General features: G+C 40.1%; 1 protein-coding gene across 6 annotated transcripts in view; it reads left to right on the top strand.

Moving 5' to 3' along the window:
- Positions 1 to 16,679, top strand: part of LOC106091098 (protein cappuccino) — a 321,527-nt gene that overhangs the window by 102,218 nt on the left and 202,630 nt on the right. For 5 of the 6 annotated variants that reach the window (XM_059366105.1, XM_059366104.1, XM_013257526.2 and 2 more), the window contains exon 3: positions 10,441 to 11,061. The exons of the other annotated variant lie outside the window; for it this stretch is intronic. In XM_059366105.1, the coding sequence (XP_059222088.1) occupies positions 10,441 to 11,061 (621 nt within the window). The remainder of the gene's footprint in view (positions 1 to 10,440; positions 11,062 to 16,679) is intronic. 6 annotated transcript variants of the gene reach the window in all.

The following is a 16,679-nucleotide window of genomic DNA, read 5'->3' as shown; positions in this document are numbered from 1 at the left end:
AGATGAAAGGAGGTACATATAAATCTGATCCGATTCGATTTTTGACACATATTGGGACGTCACAAAAATTTGGTAAAGATCAGACCAAAATTGTGCCTTCTACAGCCTTAATCGGTAAAATCGAATGAAAGTTATATATGTAGAGCTACATTTAAATCTGAATCTTGTGCAAAACTTTGTGAAAATCGAACAAATGCAACCTGTACCTTGATTACAAGAATACATGAACAGACGGACCAACGGAGAGACGGGCCGACGGACAGACGGATATAGCTAAATCGAATATGGAAGTGATTTTTTGCCTCAGCAATGGGATCTACCTCGTCTCCTTCTTAGCGTTGCAAACAAATGCACAAATCTATAATACCCTGTACCACAGTGGTGGTGTAGTGTACAAAAAAGGTGGCGAAGAAAATGCGAACGTATTCCGTAGAAGTGTTACTGAGTTCTATGAGTTGTAGCGACCTGTCCCTATGTCAGTATTAATTTCGCTTCAATTAGTTGCAAATGAAATTAAGTGCTCGGAGACCACCGTAGCGCAGCGGTTAGCATGTCCGTCTATAATACTCAACGACTGGGTTCGAATGCTGGCGAGAACATCAGAAAAATTTTTCAGCGGTGGCTATACCCCCATAATACAGGCGACATTTGTAGCCATGTAAAAACTTTTTTCTAAAGGGGTGTCGCTCTGCGGCACGCCGTTCGGGCTCGGCTGTAGAAAGGAGTCCCCCTATCATTGAGCTTGAACTTCCCCTTCTCCACCAGTATGACTTTAAACTTAGGAAATTTAGCAAATATCTACGACATAAACTAGGCAAGCAATGTGTACTTGCGGAACCAAATAGCCTGAATTTGGTGCATTTGTAACAATTGAGGTAGAAACCATTGTGGAAAGATAACAAATAAAGGCGTGGTAAGTTCGGCCTAGCCGCATCTTATTTACTGTTTATCTCTATGGATATACAATAAAAAGATAAGAATTGTTTCCCGTAGGTGCTCAGGAAGTTCAATCGAGAAAAACGTTATATGGGAGCTATGCCAGATTATAGACCGATTCTGACTTAACTGGGTACGAATGTTGGAGGTCATAGTTGAAGTCATTGTGCAAAATTTCAAACAATCGCTCTCTATTTATATGGGAGCTATATCAGGTTTTAGGCGGATTCAAACCATGCTCAGGACGTATGTTGGAGGTTATAGAAAAAGTTATGGGATAAGAACTGCGCCCTCTAGAGGTCCAAAACGTATAATCAGGAGATCGGTTTATACGGGAGCTATATCAAAACATGCACCGATATGACCAATTACAATCCCAACCGACCACACTAATAGGGAGTATTTGTTCAAAATTGCAAGCGTCTAGCTTGAACGGACAGACGGATTGACTGATGGACATAGCCAGATCGACTTAAAATGTCATGGCGATCAAGAATAATATACTTTATGGGGTCTTGGACCAATATTTCAATGTGTTGCAATTGGAATGACGCAGTAAAATGATTTTGTCATTGATTATCATCTCACTGCTCAGTATAGCCATGTTAAACTTCTCTTCACAATTTTTTATGGGACCAAAAATCACAAAAGCAACGGATGTATTTATAAATTTTTCAGATCCTTGCCTATAACATAGGTTACCACTTCTCTTTTTTTGTCACTTTCCGACACAAAAATAAGGAACAAATTTACACTAACTTATATGTGTGTCCAATTGAAGTCCTTGTGTAAATTGACTAGCAGTTTCATTTTGGTATCACAATGGTGATATGATTGTGAAAAGACTTCAAGTAAAACGTGAATATTTATACGATAGAAAATGCCAGCCATTTCAACCACATAATGGCTTTGCTAAGGCCCTTATTTCCAGGGTAATAAATCATGTTTTATGTCTAATTAATTATTTCTAATGTTTCTGTTTTAGCCAATTATTTTTTTTTTTATAGGTGGACGATATACTAATTCCGTCATCCCGTTTGTAACACATCAAATATTGATCTGCCATCAAAGAAAGTACATGTGTTGATATTGATAAGGCATCCAAGAAAGTATATCGTCCTGGGATTCCAAGTCGAATTAGCAATGTTCGTCCGTCTCTCCGACTGTCTGTCTAACTTTTGAAGGAGTAAAGCTAGGCGCTTGAAATTTTCACAAATACTTCTTTAGATCGATTTGGATTGTAAATGGGCCATATCGGTCCATGTTGTGATATAGCTGCCATATAAACCGATCTCGGATCTTGACTTCTTGATCTTCTTAATCGTGGCATTTTTTTATGACTTCCAATAGTCATGACAAGGACGGTCCATCTGTATCTGTTAATTCAATAAACAAAATGCGGCCGAACTTAATGCGCATTTAATTGATTCTTTTCATACTTTGCATTGTAGCCAACCATCCCATGGAGCTTTTCTATATACCATACTAAATCAACAAATAAGTAGGGAAATCGAAACCGGATCTCGACGTCAATAAATCTCCGGGCCCGGACGGTATATCAACACTTGTCCTTTGTAAGTGTTCTTCGACGCTTGCTGCGTAGTGGACGCAACCTTTTCAACCTTGCTAACCGTGCGGGTGTTTTCCCAGCGCGTTGGAAGGTTGCGAACGTTCAGCCCATCCCCAAGAAAAGTGGGGCGAACAACCCTGCTATTTATTGGCCAATTGCGATATGCTACGCGCTCTCCAAGGTTATGGAGAGTATGGTTAACCATCATCTTGTCAGATACTTAGAGTCCAATGACCTTCTTAGCGACAGACAGAATGGGTTCCGCAGAAATCGCTCTATGGGAGACCTAATGGCATTTTTGTCGAAACGATGGAGTAGCTTTATCCACCAGTTATCTCCAAGGCATTTAATTGGGTCTGGCACGGTGCATTGTTACCAAAGCTTGTCGCTTTTGGTGTCGGTAATAACTTCGTTCGATTTATATCGAGCTTTCTCAGAGATCGCACTATACGAGTTGTTGTAGGTGGGTTCTCATCGGATGAGTATTCATTGACCGCAGTTGTGCCACAAGACTCTGTCATTTCAACTTCCCTTTTTCTTATTTTCATTGATGATCTATTGGGTCAGACTCCGAGTCCAATCTACTCATTTGCTGATGACAGTAGTCTGTGTCATTCATATTCATTCGACCATAGGCCCAGTCCTCAAGAAATTGTGGACAGGAGGCGCATTATGGATGAGACGCTCTCCCAGAATTTGTTGGCCATTTCCGAGTGGGGTAGAATGTACAGAGTAGACTTTAACGCAAAGAATACGCAGTGCTGTTTCTTGCCTTACAAGCGATTCACTGACCCACTCCAATCGTCGAAATCTATCGACGGTATAGATATTGAGCAGTCAGATGCTCTTGATGTTCTGGGCATGAAGATACAATGTGATGTCCGTTGGTCAAAACACGTATTCGAAGAGTCGAAAGAATCATTCAAGTGTTTGAGCTTTCTTTAGCGGTGCAAGAAATAGATCACCTGTTCTGATCTTCTCAAAATCTTTACTACCTACATCAGGCCGAGGATGGAATATAACTCTCATATATGGGCAGGAGCTCCAAAATCATCCTTGGAGCTACTTGACCGGGTTCAACGGAGAGCGATGATGTTGATTGGGGACAGTAGGTTATCCAACTCTATTGCTTCCCTTGAACATCGTCGGAATGTGGGTAGCGTTGTATTGCTCTATCGTTATTTTCATGGCGTGTGTTCTAGGGATATTCGTCTTCTTATCCCTGACATTAGGATGTTCACCAGGAATACAAGACTTGGCAGGAATTCACACCCGTTTGTAATCGATTGGCCAGTCCACCGGACCATGCATTACCGAGAAAATTCATTTTTCTCCCGAACAATTCGTATGTGGAATCGACATTTAAGGGACAAGACTTTAAATCGAGAGATTTTTATATATGTCAGCTATTTCCAAATCTGAACAGATCTGGGCCAAATTAATAAAGAATGTCGAAGGGCAACTCACTGTACCAAATTTCAGTGAAATCGGACAATAAATGTGCCTCTTATGGGTTCAAGGCCTTAAATCGAGAGATCGGTCTATATGGCAGTTATATCCAAAGTTGAACCAATCTGAGCCAAATTGACGAAGGATGTCGAAGGGCCTAACACAACTCACTGTACCAAATTTCAGTGAAATCGGACAATAAATGTGCCTCTTATGGGTTCAAGGCCTTAAATCGAGAGATCGGTCTATATGGCAGTTATATCCAAATTTGAACCAATCTGAGCCAAATTGACGAAGGATGTCGAATGGCCTAACACAACTCACTGTCCCAAATTTCAGCGAAATCGGATAATAAATGTGGCTCTTATGGGCTTAAGACACTAAATAGGAGGATTGGTCTATATGGCAGCTATATCCAAATCTAGACCGATCTGAGCCAAAGTAACAAAGGATGTCGAAGGACCTAACACATCTCACTGTCCCGAATTGCAGCAAAATCGGATAATAAATGTGGCTTTTATGGGCTTAAGACTCTAAATAGGAGGATTGGTCTATATGGCAGCTATATTAAGATATAGTCCGATGTAACCCATCTTCGAACTTAACCTGCCTTACTTTACTTTAATCGGCTATGACAGAATATTTCTTCCACTAGCCGAACGTAGAATAGCGTTCCAAGCGCCTCGATCTTCTGCGCTCATTCTAAAATCTCTGACACCAAGTTTCAACTTGATCTTTCCATCGGGCTTTTGGTCTTCCCGGTTTGCGTGTACCACCGTGTTTGCCTTCAAAAGACTTCTTTGCTGGAGCTTCTTCATCAATTCTGACAACATGACATAGCCAACGCAGCCGTTGTATTTTGATGCGTGTAACTATGCTATCGTCGTCATACAGCTCATACAGCTCGTGGTTCATACGTCGCCTATATTCTCCGTTAATGCAAACTGGTCCATATGTTTTACGAAGAATCTTTCTCTCAAATACTCCAAGCACTGCCTCATCTGCTTTCACAAGTACCCATGCTTCAGAACCATATAACAGCACGGGTAGTATTAGTGCCTTGTAAAGTGTAGTCTTCGTCTGTCGAGAGGTGGCATTGTTTCTAAACTGCTTACTTAGTCCAAAGTAGCATCTGTTTGCCAGTATTATTCTTCACTTTATCTCAGAACTGGTGTCATTCGTTTCGGTTACGGCAGCGGATAAAGTTACTGACTATCTCAAAGTTGTGGTTCCCAACTTTCTCCATGTTCTTTATCTGCTCGGTTGTACAAGGCTTTTTGGGAGTGGAGACCATCCATTTCGTCTTATCTCCATTTACTGCCAGACCCATTTTCACTGACTCTCTTTCGATTCTTTCAAAGGCTGCAGTTACTACTTCCGGTGACCGACCTATGATATCGATATCGTCGGCATAGGCAAGTAGCATGTGCTCTCTTGTGTTTAGTGTGCCATATCTATTCACTTCTGTATCCCGTATAATCTTCTCCAGCAGGATATTAAAGAAACCACACGAGAGGCTGTCTCCTTGTCTGAAACCTCGTTTGGTTTTAAATGGTTCGGAGAGATTCTTTCTTATTCTTACTGAGGAACGCGTATCAGCAAGTGTCATCCTGCGGAGTCTTATTAATTTTGCAGGGATACCAAACTCAGACATGGCTTGAAATACCTTTGAACGTAAAGGAGTATCGAAGGCGGCTTTGTAGTCAACAAAGAGGTGGTAGGTGTTGATTTGTCGTTCTCGGGTCTTTTCCAGGATTTGGCGCAGTGTGAATATCTGGTCTAGGGTGGATTTACCAGGTCTAAAGCCGCATTGATAGGGCCCAATTATCTCATTGACTTTAGGTTTTAATCTTTCACACAGTACGCTCGAGAGTATCTCGCATGCGAGGGGGAGGAGACTTATTCCTCTGTAGTTGGCACATTCCGTCTTGTCTCCTTTCTTGTGTACGGGACATAGTATGCTGAGGTTCCAATCATCGGGTATGCGTTCTTCTAGTCAGATTGAGCAGATAAGCTGATGCATACGCCTTATCAGCGTGTCGCCTCCGGTCTTAAATAGTTCAGCGGGTAACCCGTCGGCTCCTGCTGCCTTGTTGTTCTTTAGTCGGGTTACTGCTACTTGGACCTCATTCCGACTAGGAGGTAAACATTCTATACCATCATCAGGGATTGGTTCTGCGGTATCCTCTTCGCCGCCAACATCGGACACTAGCAGTTGGGTAAAATGTTCTTTCCATATCCGCAGCACGTTGTCTGTGTCAGTTACCAGATTTCCTTCTTTGTCTCTGCAGGAGGATGCGCCTGCACCAAAGCCATCGGTTTGGTGTTTAATTCTTTGGTAGAATTTCCGGACTTCATTCTGACTCCTGTACATCTCAATTCGCTCGCACTCACGTCTTTCCATTTCCTTTTTCTTTCTGCGGAATAGACGTTTCTCCTCACTCCTTTTCTCCCGATACCTCTCTTTCATCTGGCGCTTTGATACTGATTTCAGGGTTGCTCTATATGCCGCATTCTTGGCTTCAGCAGCATCTCGACACTCTTGGTCGTACCATGGGTTTTTTGGAGAAGGCTTTCGGTACCCAAGTACGGATTTCGCGGCATTTTCCATGGAGTGGGCAATAGTTTGCCACTGCGCCATTATATCATCGGAACAAGGAGTGCTTTCATCAAGCAGTTGGGTCAGTCGAGTGGAGTATGCCGCTGCCATTTGTTGTGTCTGCAGCTTTTCAATGTCCAGCTTCCGTGCAGTGTCAGATCGTACTTTCCTCGCCATGTTCAAACGGGTGCGAACCTTTGCTACAACATGGTAATGATCCGAATCTATATTCGCTCCTCGGATCGATCGTACATCTAACACGCTGGATGAATGCCTTCCATCTATATCAACGTGATCAATTTGGTTTCTCGTGTTTTGATCGTGTGACAGCCATGTGGCTTTGTGGATATTTTTTTGTTGAAATCTGGTGCTACTAACTACAATGTTTTTTGCCGCGGCGAAATCTATCAGCCTCAACCCATTACTGGACGTTATCTCGTGGAGGCTAAACTTTTCGACTGTTGGACCAAAAATTTCTTCCTTCCCTATTTTCGCATTAAAATCTCCCAGAACGATTTTAATATCATGGGCGGGGCAGCGGTCATATTCTCTCTCTCTTTTCTCTCTTTTATGCGGATTATGGCTAGCCTCTCATCCACCAGAGTAAAGCTGGAGACTAAGTGTTTCAGTCTTCGACTAACCACAAATCCGCAGCCAAACTCATGCCTCGTGTTATGGCAGCTATAGTATAGTTCGTCACCGTTTGGTGTTGTAGTGACGCCATTCCCAGTCCATCGCACTTCCTGTAAGGCGGTTATGTCTGCCTTGTACTTCTCTAATACATCCGCCAGCGCGTATACTGCACTTTCTCTATAAAGAGTGCGGACATTCCAGGTGCAGATCCGCAAAACATGGTCCTTTTTTCGTTTGCGTGGGTCGTCAACGTTAGGGGGTCCGTTTTTACTATTCCTTTGTTTTTTATAGTAGTTCTATGTTTTCCGGGGGCGGGTTACTGGTCCAGCGCCCCAACCGCATGGGTTTGTGGGATTGCATGTATCCCTCGTTGTGGCGAGCCGCTTGCTCCAAGATCCGACGCTCGTCGCCAGCCGCCCCTAACCTGGGAACAGACGCTGATGTTGGCCATTGGTTATTTGAAGGCGCCAATAACTCGCCTTGTCATCTCGAGTATCATTGGCACTCAGTATTTAGTTAAGAGCCAGTGCCACCTGACTCCTCACTGAGACTCTCCTCTCGAAAATCGTTGACTGCCCGCGGCCGCATTTGCAGCTACTCCGCATAAAAACGGAGCTTTCCACCATCCGCCACCTGTGGACGCGCCCGGTAGCTTTCAGCTAAGCTTCCCGTGATAACGATGGGCACCACACAAGTCGGAGCTCAAAGTTCCAGCCTGTGTGGTGCTCATAGTCATCCCGTATCGGCCGGGACTTAACCTGCCTATGGACAAAAAAAGACTCTGTGCAAAGTTTCATAAATGTGCCTTTTATGGGCTCAAGGCCTTAAATCGAGAGATCGGTCTATATGGCAGTTATATCCAAATTAGAACCGATCTGAGCCAAATTGACGAAGGATGTCGAAGGGCCTAACACAACTCACTGTCCCAAATTTCAGCGAAATCGGATAATAAATGTGGCTTTTATGGGCTTAAGACACTAAATAGGAGGATTGGTCTATATGGCAGCTATATCCAAATCTGGACCGATCTGAGCCAAATTGACGAAGGATGTCGAATGGCCTAACCCAACTCACTGTCCCAAATTTCAGCAAAATCGGATAATAAGCGTGGCTTTTATGGGCCTAAGACACTAAATAGGAGGATTGGTCAATATGGCAGCTATATCCAAATCTAGACCGATCTGAGCCAAAGTAACAATGGATGTCGAAGGACCTAACACATCTAACTGTCCCGAATTGTAGCAAAATCGGATAATAAATGTGGCTTTTATGGGCCTAAGACCCTAAATCGGCCGATCGGTCTATATGGGGGCTATATTAAGATATAGTCCGATGTAACCCATCTTCGAACTTAACCTGCCTATGGACAAAAAAAGACTCTGTGCAAAGTTTCAGCACAATGTCTCTATTTTAATGAACTCGATAAAAAGATACACTGACAAACGCCTGTTGAATGACTTATAATATTCTGGTGTTCAAATAGACTTTTCTAGAAGTTTTAAGAGTATTCAACGAAAACAAAATCATTCTATAAAATCATTCTCAAGTCCAGGTGGTAGAGATAAACAAACTTCAGTCACTTATGACGATATAGAAATGAACGATTCTATACAGCCAGCTTTTCCTCTTGTTCTTACAGTCATTTTTTTTTTTTTTTTCAATCATAAAACAAATATGACTCGTTTTGCATGTCTTTTCTGCCTGGTGAAGGTGAAGATCATTTTATTTTATAATTCTCATATATTTCACTTTCGAGACGAGCTCCATGATCGAAGAATTTTTTTCAAAGGAAAAGAAAAGCCAGAAGATAACACAACATCATAGATATTGTGACCAGTATTACCACTCAAAAATATTATTTCCTACCAAATTTTAAGAAAAATCCTACCAAACCCGTCCAAAACCTACCAAATGTTTTACAAGCCAAAAATGTGGCATATGTTTTTATAACCACCACCGAAGAGTAAGTAATTTTTTCAACGCTACATAGTCCTAGATCGTCATTATTGATATAGAATCTAGACATGTCCGTCCGCCTTTTTGTAGAAATCTCTCTATAGCCTAACGTTTAAAGATGGCCTATATCTTCATATAGCACCCTTTATACCGATCTCCTGACAAGAAATCTTGAGTTCATAAAATCGTAGTTTTGCCCCGATTTCAAAGAACAACCGCGCCGAGTTTGGATAAAGGGAACTCCCGATTTAAATGTTTGAGCCCAAAAATTCGCTTTACTACCCATATTCGCTATTACAGTGAGTTGCATGGAACCCTCAACATCTGAGTATGGACTAGATCTGACCATATTTGTATGCAGCTGCCACACAGCCCTGATTTCCGATTGAAGGCATTCAACGCACAAAAACCGCATTTTCTACCCAGAATTTACGAAATTTGGAAGAAATCCCTGAATATTCGTACCAGTTACAATCAATATCAGAACTTACGGCGTTTTTACTGAAATTTGAAGCAGTTAGACTCTTTGTGACAGTATTTGGCCCCTTGACATTCATGGGTTTGTTCGGCACTCTTAACGATTACTAAGAAACGAATTTTGAGTTATCATCGAAGATTCTTTTCAGTAATTTACTTGGTATATATATGATGGGAAAACCTACCAAAAATCGAGGTCAGCCTACCAACCTACCAAGAAAATAAAAACCTACCCATTTTGGTAGGAACCTACCATAAACGACAACACTGATTGTGACGCGTTTCGAGCTCTTGATTAAGTAGGTCATCAGCGGACACTTTTAGGTGTGAAGGCTTCATGGGACGTACGTTCCATGGTGTACTTATATCGAATTACAGTAATTGGGAAAACGCATTTACAATATGAGCATGACACTAACCCAGCTCGACACCCTGCCTACTCGCTGTCCATTTTCCAATGCAGGTGATTGTGTGTTGCAGTAACAGATTCTTTGTCCACGCAACTACACCTTTTGTTTTACAAGACGTTCGTTAATTTTTACGTGATTTTCCTTTGGCCCACTGTAAACATTTAGTTTGTCCCCCAAACCATAATACACACGCTCATATATACTCAGCCACACAAAACACAACTCGTCCATTCATATTTCGTTTATGAATTCTTTGCATGGTTTTTGTTAGGTGTTGCCACTATATTTCATTGTAGTTTGTGGTATGCAGCACTTTTCCTTCCATTAATTAATTTATCATAAATGTTGGCCAAAAACAACCAACAATTTGATCGATTATCTTTTGTTGTCGCTAAACCACTTCGTCTCAGGAATGAAACAGGAAAAACAACTAAAGGAGAAAACTGTGCAGAAATTGGCAAATGATACCAAAAAAGTGCCCATGTTGGCAAAGAAACGCTTGGCGCCACAGCCACCATGTGGCCATGCGGTTGGCGATCAAACTACACTGCTAGCAAAGACAGCAACCCTGCAAGATAACAAAGTGGCTACAACACTGAGTGGTAAATCAAATGATGAACATGAACATGACAAAGAAAAATACGAACACGAAGTAGAATCGGATCATAGAGAGTTCATTAAGAGACTCATTGATACCACGACTACGTTGGAAAATCTGGAATTCGAAATGAACAACAAAGGCGGGCTCACAAACAAAGCACATGAAATAGCAGCTGTGGCAACGGCACCGCTGCCAGCAACAATTGCCCAACGAAACACCTTAGCAAAACAAGACATAGGGACCGGCAGCACTGCTCCACAGAAAAAGAACTCTCTTACTGGAATGCTAACCGAAACAAGAAAACCAATATCTAGTGGTGACGGCTCAATCGCCACAAGAGGCATATCTTCTGCAAGCAGCAAGCCTTCTCTTCGCGATGAACGCCAACTGCAGCAGAGGCATGGCCAAGTCATGCATGAGAGAAACAATGGTAAAATGTACTTTTGTTTATTAACCCATCCGGCCAACATTAGCCCCTTCCCTTTTAAGCCGTTTTTTTAGGTTCCATACAATAACGCGTAGTAATGCAACTGTTGTAGTCGGACAGGCATCATAATAAAATATGATTAACCCATTTCAGACCACTACCCATTCTTGTGGAACAATCGTTTTGGAACTTTACATGTATGAAGCTTTGGGTTCCCTGATAAATAAAAGATACACTCGGTGTTTTTATGTATTGGGTTGCCAAAAAAGTAATTGCGGATTTTTTAAATGAAAGTAAATGCATTTTTAATAAAACATAGAATGAACTTTAATCAAATATACTTTTTTTTACACGTTTTTTCTAAAGCAAGCTAAAAGTAACAGCTGATAACTGACAGAAGAAAGAATTCAATTACAGAGTCACAAGCTGTGAAAAAATTTGTCAACGCCGACTATATGAAAAATCCGCAATTACTTTTTGGGCAACCCAATAGTATAGTTCCCGAGAAATCGGGATTGGAATAAAAATGGGACAGACACTAAATATAACATCAATCCTCACATCATCCTGTCTTCTATAGCTATAAAGATTATAAATAAAGTGAAATTTTTAAAATAGTTTTTATACCCTCCACCTAAGATGGGGGGTATACTAATTTCGTCATTCTGATTGTAACTACTCGAAATATTCGTCTGAGACCCCATAAAGTATATATATTCTTGATCGTCGTTAAATTTTATGTCGATCTAGCCACGTCCGTCTGTCTGTCGAAAGCACGCTAACTTCCGAAGGAGTAAAGCTATCCTCTTGAAATTTTGCACAAATACTTCTTATTAGTGTAGGTCGGTTGGTATTGTAAATGGGCCATATCGGTCCATGTTTTGATATAGCTGCCATATAAACCGATCTTGGGTCTTGACTTCTTGAGCCTCTAGAGTGCGCAATTCTTATCCGATTGGGATGAAATTTTGCACGACTTGTTTTGTTATGATATCCAACAACTGTGCCAAGTATGGGTCAAATCGGAATATAACTTGATATAGCTGCCATATAAACCGATCTTGGGTCTTGCTTCTTGAGCCTCTAGAGTGCGCAATTCTTATCCGATTGGGATGAAATTTTGCACGACGTGTTTTGTTATGATATCCAACAACTGTGCCAAGTATGGTTCAAATCGGTTAATAACCTGATATAGCTGCCATATAAACCGATCTTGGGTCTTGACTTCTTGAGCCTCTAGGGTGCGCAATTCTTATCCGATTGGAATGAAATTTTGGCCCGACGTGTTTTGTTATGATATCCAACAACTGTGCCAAGTATGGTTCAAATCGGTTTATAACTTGATATAGCTGCCATATAAACCGTTCTTGGGTCTTGACTTCTTGAGCCTCTAGAGTGCGCAATTCTTATCCGATTGGGATGAAATTTTGCACGACGTGTTTTGTTATGACATCCAACAACTGTACAAAGTATGGTTCAAATCGGTTCATAACCTGATATAGCTGCCATATAAACCGATCTTGGGTCTTGACTTCTTGAGCCTCTAGAGTGCGCAATTCTTATCCGATTGGAATGAAATTTTGCACGACGTATTTTGTTGTGATATCCAACAACTGTGCCAAGTATGGTTCAAATCGGTTTATAACCTGATATAGCTGCCATATAAACCGATCATGGGTCTTGACTTGTTGAGCCTCTAGAGTGCGCAATTCTTATCCGATTGGGATGAAATTTTGCACGACGTGTTTTGTTATGATATCCAACAACTGTGCAAAGTATGGTTCAAATCGGTTAATAACCTGATATAGCTGCCATATAAACCGATCTGGGGTCTTGACTTCTTGAGCCTCTAGAGTGCGCAATTCTTATCCGATTGGGATGAAATTTTGCACGACGTGTTTTGTTGTGATATCCAACAACTGTGCCAAGTATGGTTCAAATCGGTTCATAACCTGATATAGCTGCCATATAAACCGATCTTGGGTCTTGACTTCTTGAGCCTCTAGGGTGCGCAATTCTTATCCGATTGGAATGAAATTTTGGCCCGACGTGTTTTGTTATTATATCCAACAACTGTGCCAAGTATGGTTCAAATCGGTTCATAACCTGATATAGCTGCCATATAAACCGATCTGGGGTCTTGACTTCTTGAGCCTCTTGAACGCGCAATTCTTATCCGATTGGAATGAAATTTTGCACGACGTGTTTTGTTACGATATCCAACAACTGTGCCAAGTATGGTTCAAATTGGTCCATAACCTTATATAGCTGTCATATAAACCGATCTTGGGTCTTGACTTCTTGAGCCTCTAGAGGTCGCAATTATTATCCGATTTGCCTGAAATTTTGTACGACGGATTCTCTCATGACCAATAACATACGTGTTGATTATGGTCTGAATCGGTCCATAGCCCGATACAGCTCCCATATAAATCGATCTCTCTATTTTACTTCTTGAGCCCACAAAGGGCGCAATTCTTATTCGAATTGGCTGACATTTTACACAGGTCTCCAACATATAATTTAATTGTGGTCCAAACCGGACCATATCTTGATATCGCTCTAATAGCAGAACAAATCTTTTCTTATATCCTTTTTTTGCCTAAGAAGAGATGCCGGGAAAAGAACTCGACAAATGCGATCCATGGTGGAGGGTATATAAGATTCGGCCCGGCCGAACTTAGCACGCTTTTACTTGTTTTTATTATTTCTGTTATTCTCTAGAGCGACAACGAAGCGTAAACATTATTTTTATACCCTATACTGTAGGATGGAGGTATACTAATTTCGTCATTCCGTTTGTAACACCAAAGAGCCCATAAAGTATACACAGTGTCGTGCAAAACAAAAGCAACGCTTTTTCAAATTAATGAAAATAATCCTAAAATTCGATTATTTCATTATGTGCGTTCAAAGTTTAATAACCAATTTATTTGACGTACTGTAAGCTTTAAAAGCCATTTATCACATCGGGGTTTAAGACCAATATTTTTATGTAAAAGAGGTTTTGTTCAATAATGGTAAATTTTCAAGTGTGCAAAACAAAAGCAACTAATTGATGATTAATATGAGTTGCACCATTTTTGACCATGGTAATACATCAAAAAGACAAAAGATTTTATAAAGATGATAATTACTGACATAGATCAATCTTCTCCGTTTGGTTTGAGCGCTTCATACAAATACTTATATAACAGATCCTCAGACTTTTTCATTGAAAACCTAAAATAAGAGTTTTGTATCCAGCGATAGAGTTAGTTAGTGGAAAACTTGTCTTCACTAGCGTTGTAGGAGCTCTTAATTGAATTCAGAAACATGATTCTAGTAGTTTTTATGTAGAAATGTCAATGATTTAGGTTAGTCAAAGTAAGCATCTGCAAGTCTTCCTATCCTTTATAAAGTTATCCTTTATTTACTCAAATTGTCTTCAAATTAGGTTAAAACTATATGCAAGAAGTTAAAATCATTATGTTAGAATTTTCTTTCTTGAAAATAATCTAAAAGTAGCTGGGATAAGGGCACTCATATAAAAATCGACTCTTCGTGAGCTTGATATTTAATTTAAAAAAAAATGCTTTATTTAAGTTTCTCCAATTTTTTCTGTTCAATTTTATTCTTGATGCATAATGGAGTAACAAAAAATAAAATTTCAAAAGTTTCAATTTAACATGGATCTTACGAAGGATCATATTTTTCCTTTGGTTTTTTCTCTTGACAATATGTTTGTTTACTGGCATGCAACTTTTGTAATTTTTGCCCGTAGTTCTTCCGTAGATCATATTGGGTTGCCCAAAAAGTAATTGCGGATTTTTCATATAGTCGGCGTTGACAAATTTGTTCACAGCTTGTGACTCTGTAATTGCATTCTTTCTTCTGTCAGTTATCAGCTGTTACTTTTAGCTTGCTTTAGAAAAAGTGTTAAAAAAGTATATTTGATTAAAGTTCATTCTAAGTTTTATTAAAAATGCATATACTTTCTTTTAAAAAATCCGCAATTACTTTTTGGGCAACCCAATAGTTCTATAATTCTCAACCCAAGCACGATTTCAGCCTATTTGTATATTATAACAGAACATTTTGTAAACGTACAATTACTTCTTCTCGGATACATTGTTATGTCGTCTTTATCTCCCACTTGAATATACGAGCATAATGTTTTATGTTTGCTTTACTTTTGCGTGAAACTCACAAATTTCACTATAATTTCGCCTACAAATAAGATACTGACGAATATTACACTATTTCGTATGCGATTTAAGAAGTTTGAATTAAATTTAATAAAATTCAAACTTTTTATCGCGGCTTGTGAACTTTTTGTCAAAAATATGAAAGACTGGAAAATTTTGTGTAAACTCCTTGCTCTACAATCCCTAGAAATTACATTGAAATCCATTCATTTTGCTTCACCTATACATAAAGTATAAAGTGTTGCTTTTGTTTTGCACACTCATTTTTGAACTATTTAACATATCTTAAGACCTACATAGGTACAAAGCGGGAAGTAATTTTCATTGATCTGTATTGAGTACACTTTTAACAATAACAAGTAAAAGCGTGCTAAGTTCGGCCGAGCCGAAACTTAGAAACCCACCACCATGGATTCTACTAAAAATTTATACAAAATAAATTTAGTTGTAGGGCATAATTTTATTCAACATACCAAACTTCTGTCAATCTAGCAAAATTTAAAGCTTCTAAGAATCGAACAAGGATAATCGAGAGACCGGTGTCATGGGAACTATATCAGGTTATAGACCTATTTGAACCATACTATGCGCAGTTGTTGGAAAACATAACAAAATACTACATGCCAAATTTCAGCCAAATCGGGCAAAAATTGCGGCTTTTAAAGGATCAGGAAGTCAAATCGGGCGATTGGTTTATATGGGTGCTATACCAGGTCATAGACCGATTTGGATCGTACTGGGCACAGTTATTGGAAATCATAGAAGAACACCACGCGCAAAATTTCAGCCAATTCGAAAAAAAAATGCGGCTTCCGCGGGCTCAAGAAGTCAAATCGGGAGATCGGTTTATATGGGAGCTATATCAGGTCATTGACCGATTTGGACCATACTTAACACAGTTTTCGAAAGTCAAAAAGAACACCACGTGCAAAATTTCAGCCAATTCGGATAAAAATTGCGGCTTCCGCGGGCTCAAGAAGTCAAATCGGGAGATCGGTTTATATGGGAGCTATATCAGGTCATTGACCGATTTGGACCATACTTAACACAGTTTTCGAAAGTCATAAAAGAACACCACGTGCAAAATTTAAGCCAAATCGGACACAAATTGCGGCTTCCAGGGGCTCAAGAAGTCAAATCAGAAGGTCGGTTTATATGGGAGCTATATCAGGTTATAGACCGATTTAGACCGTGCTTAACACAGTCATTGGAAGTCAATATGGGTATAATAAGTTAATTTCAAATATTCAAAGGATTGCTTTTGTTTTGAACAACACTGTATATTCTTGATCGTCATCAGTAAAGCTGGGCGCTTGAAATTTTGCACAAATACTTCATATTAATGTACGTCGTTTGAGATTGTAAATGGGCCATATCGGTCCATGTTATTATTTGGCTGCCATATTAAACGATCTCGGATCTTGATTTCTTGAG

Source organism: Stomoxys calcitrans, chromosome 3, assembly GCF_963082655.1.
Source record: "Stomoxys calcitrans chromosome 3, idStoCalc2.1, whole genome shotgun sequence".
Lineage (NCBI taxonomy): Eukaryota > Metazoa > Arthropoda > Insecta > Diptera > Muscidae > Stomoxys > Stomoxys calcitrans.
Note: the sequence above shows the minus strand (reverse complement) of the source record. Positions and strands in the feature narration are given on the sequence as shown.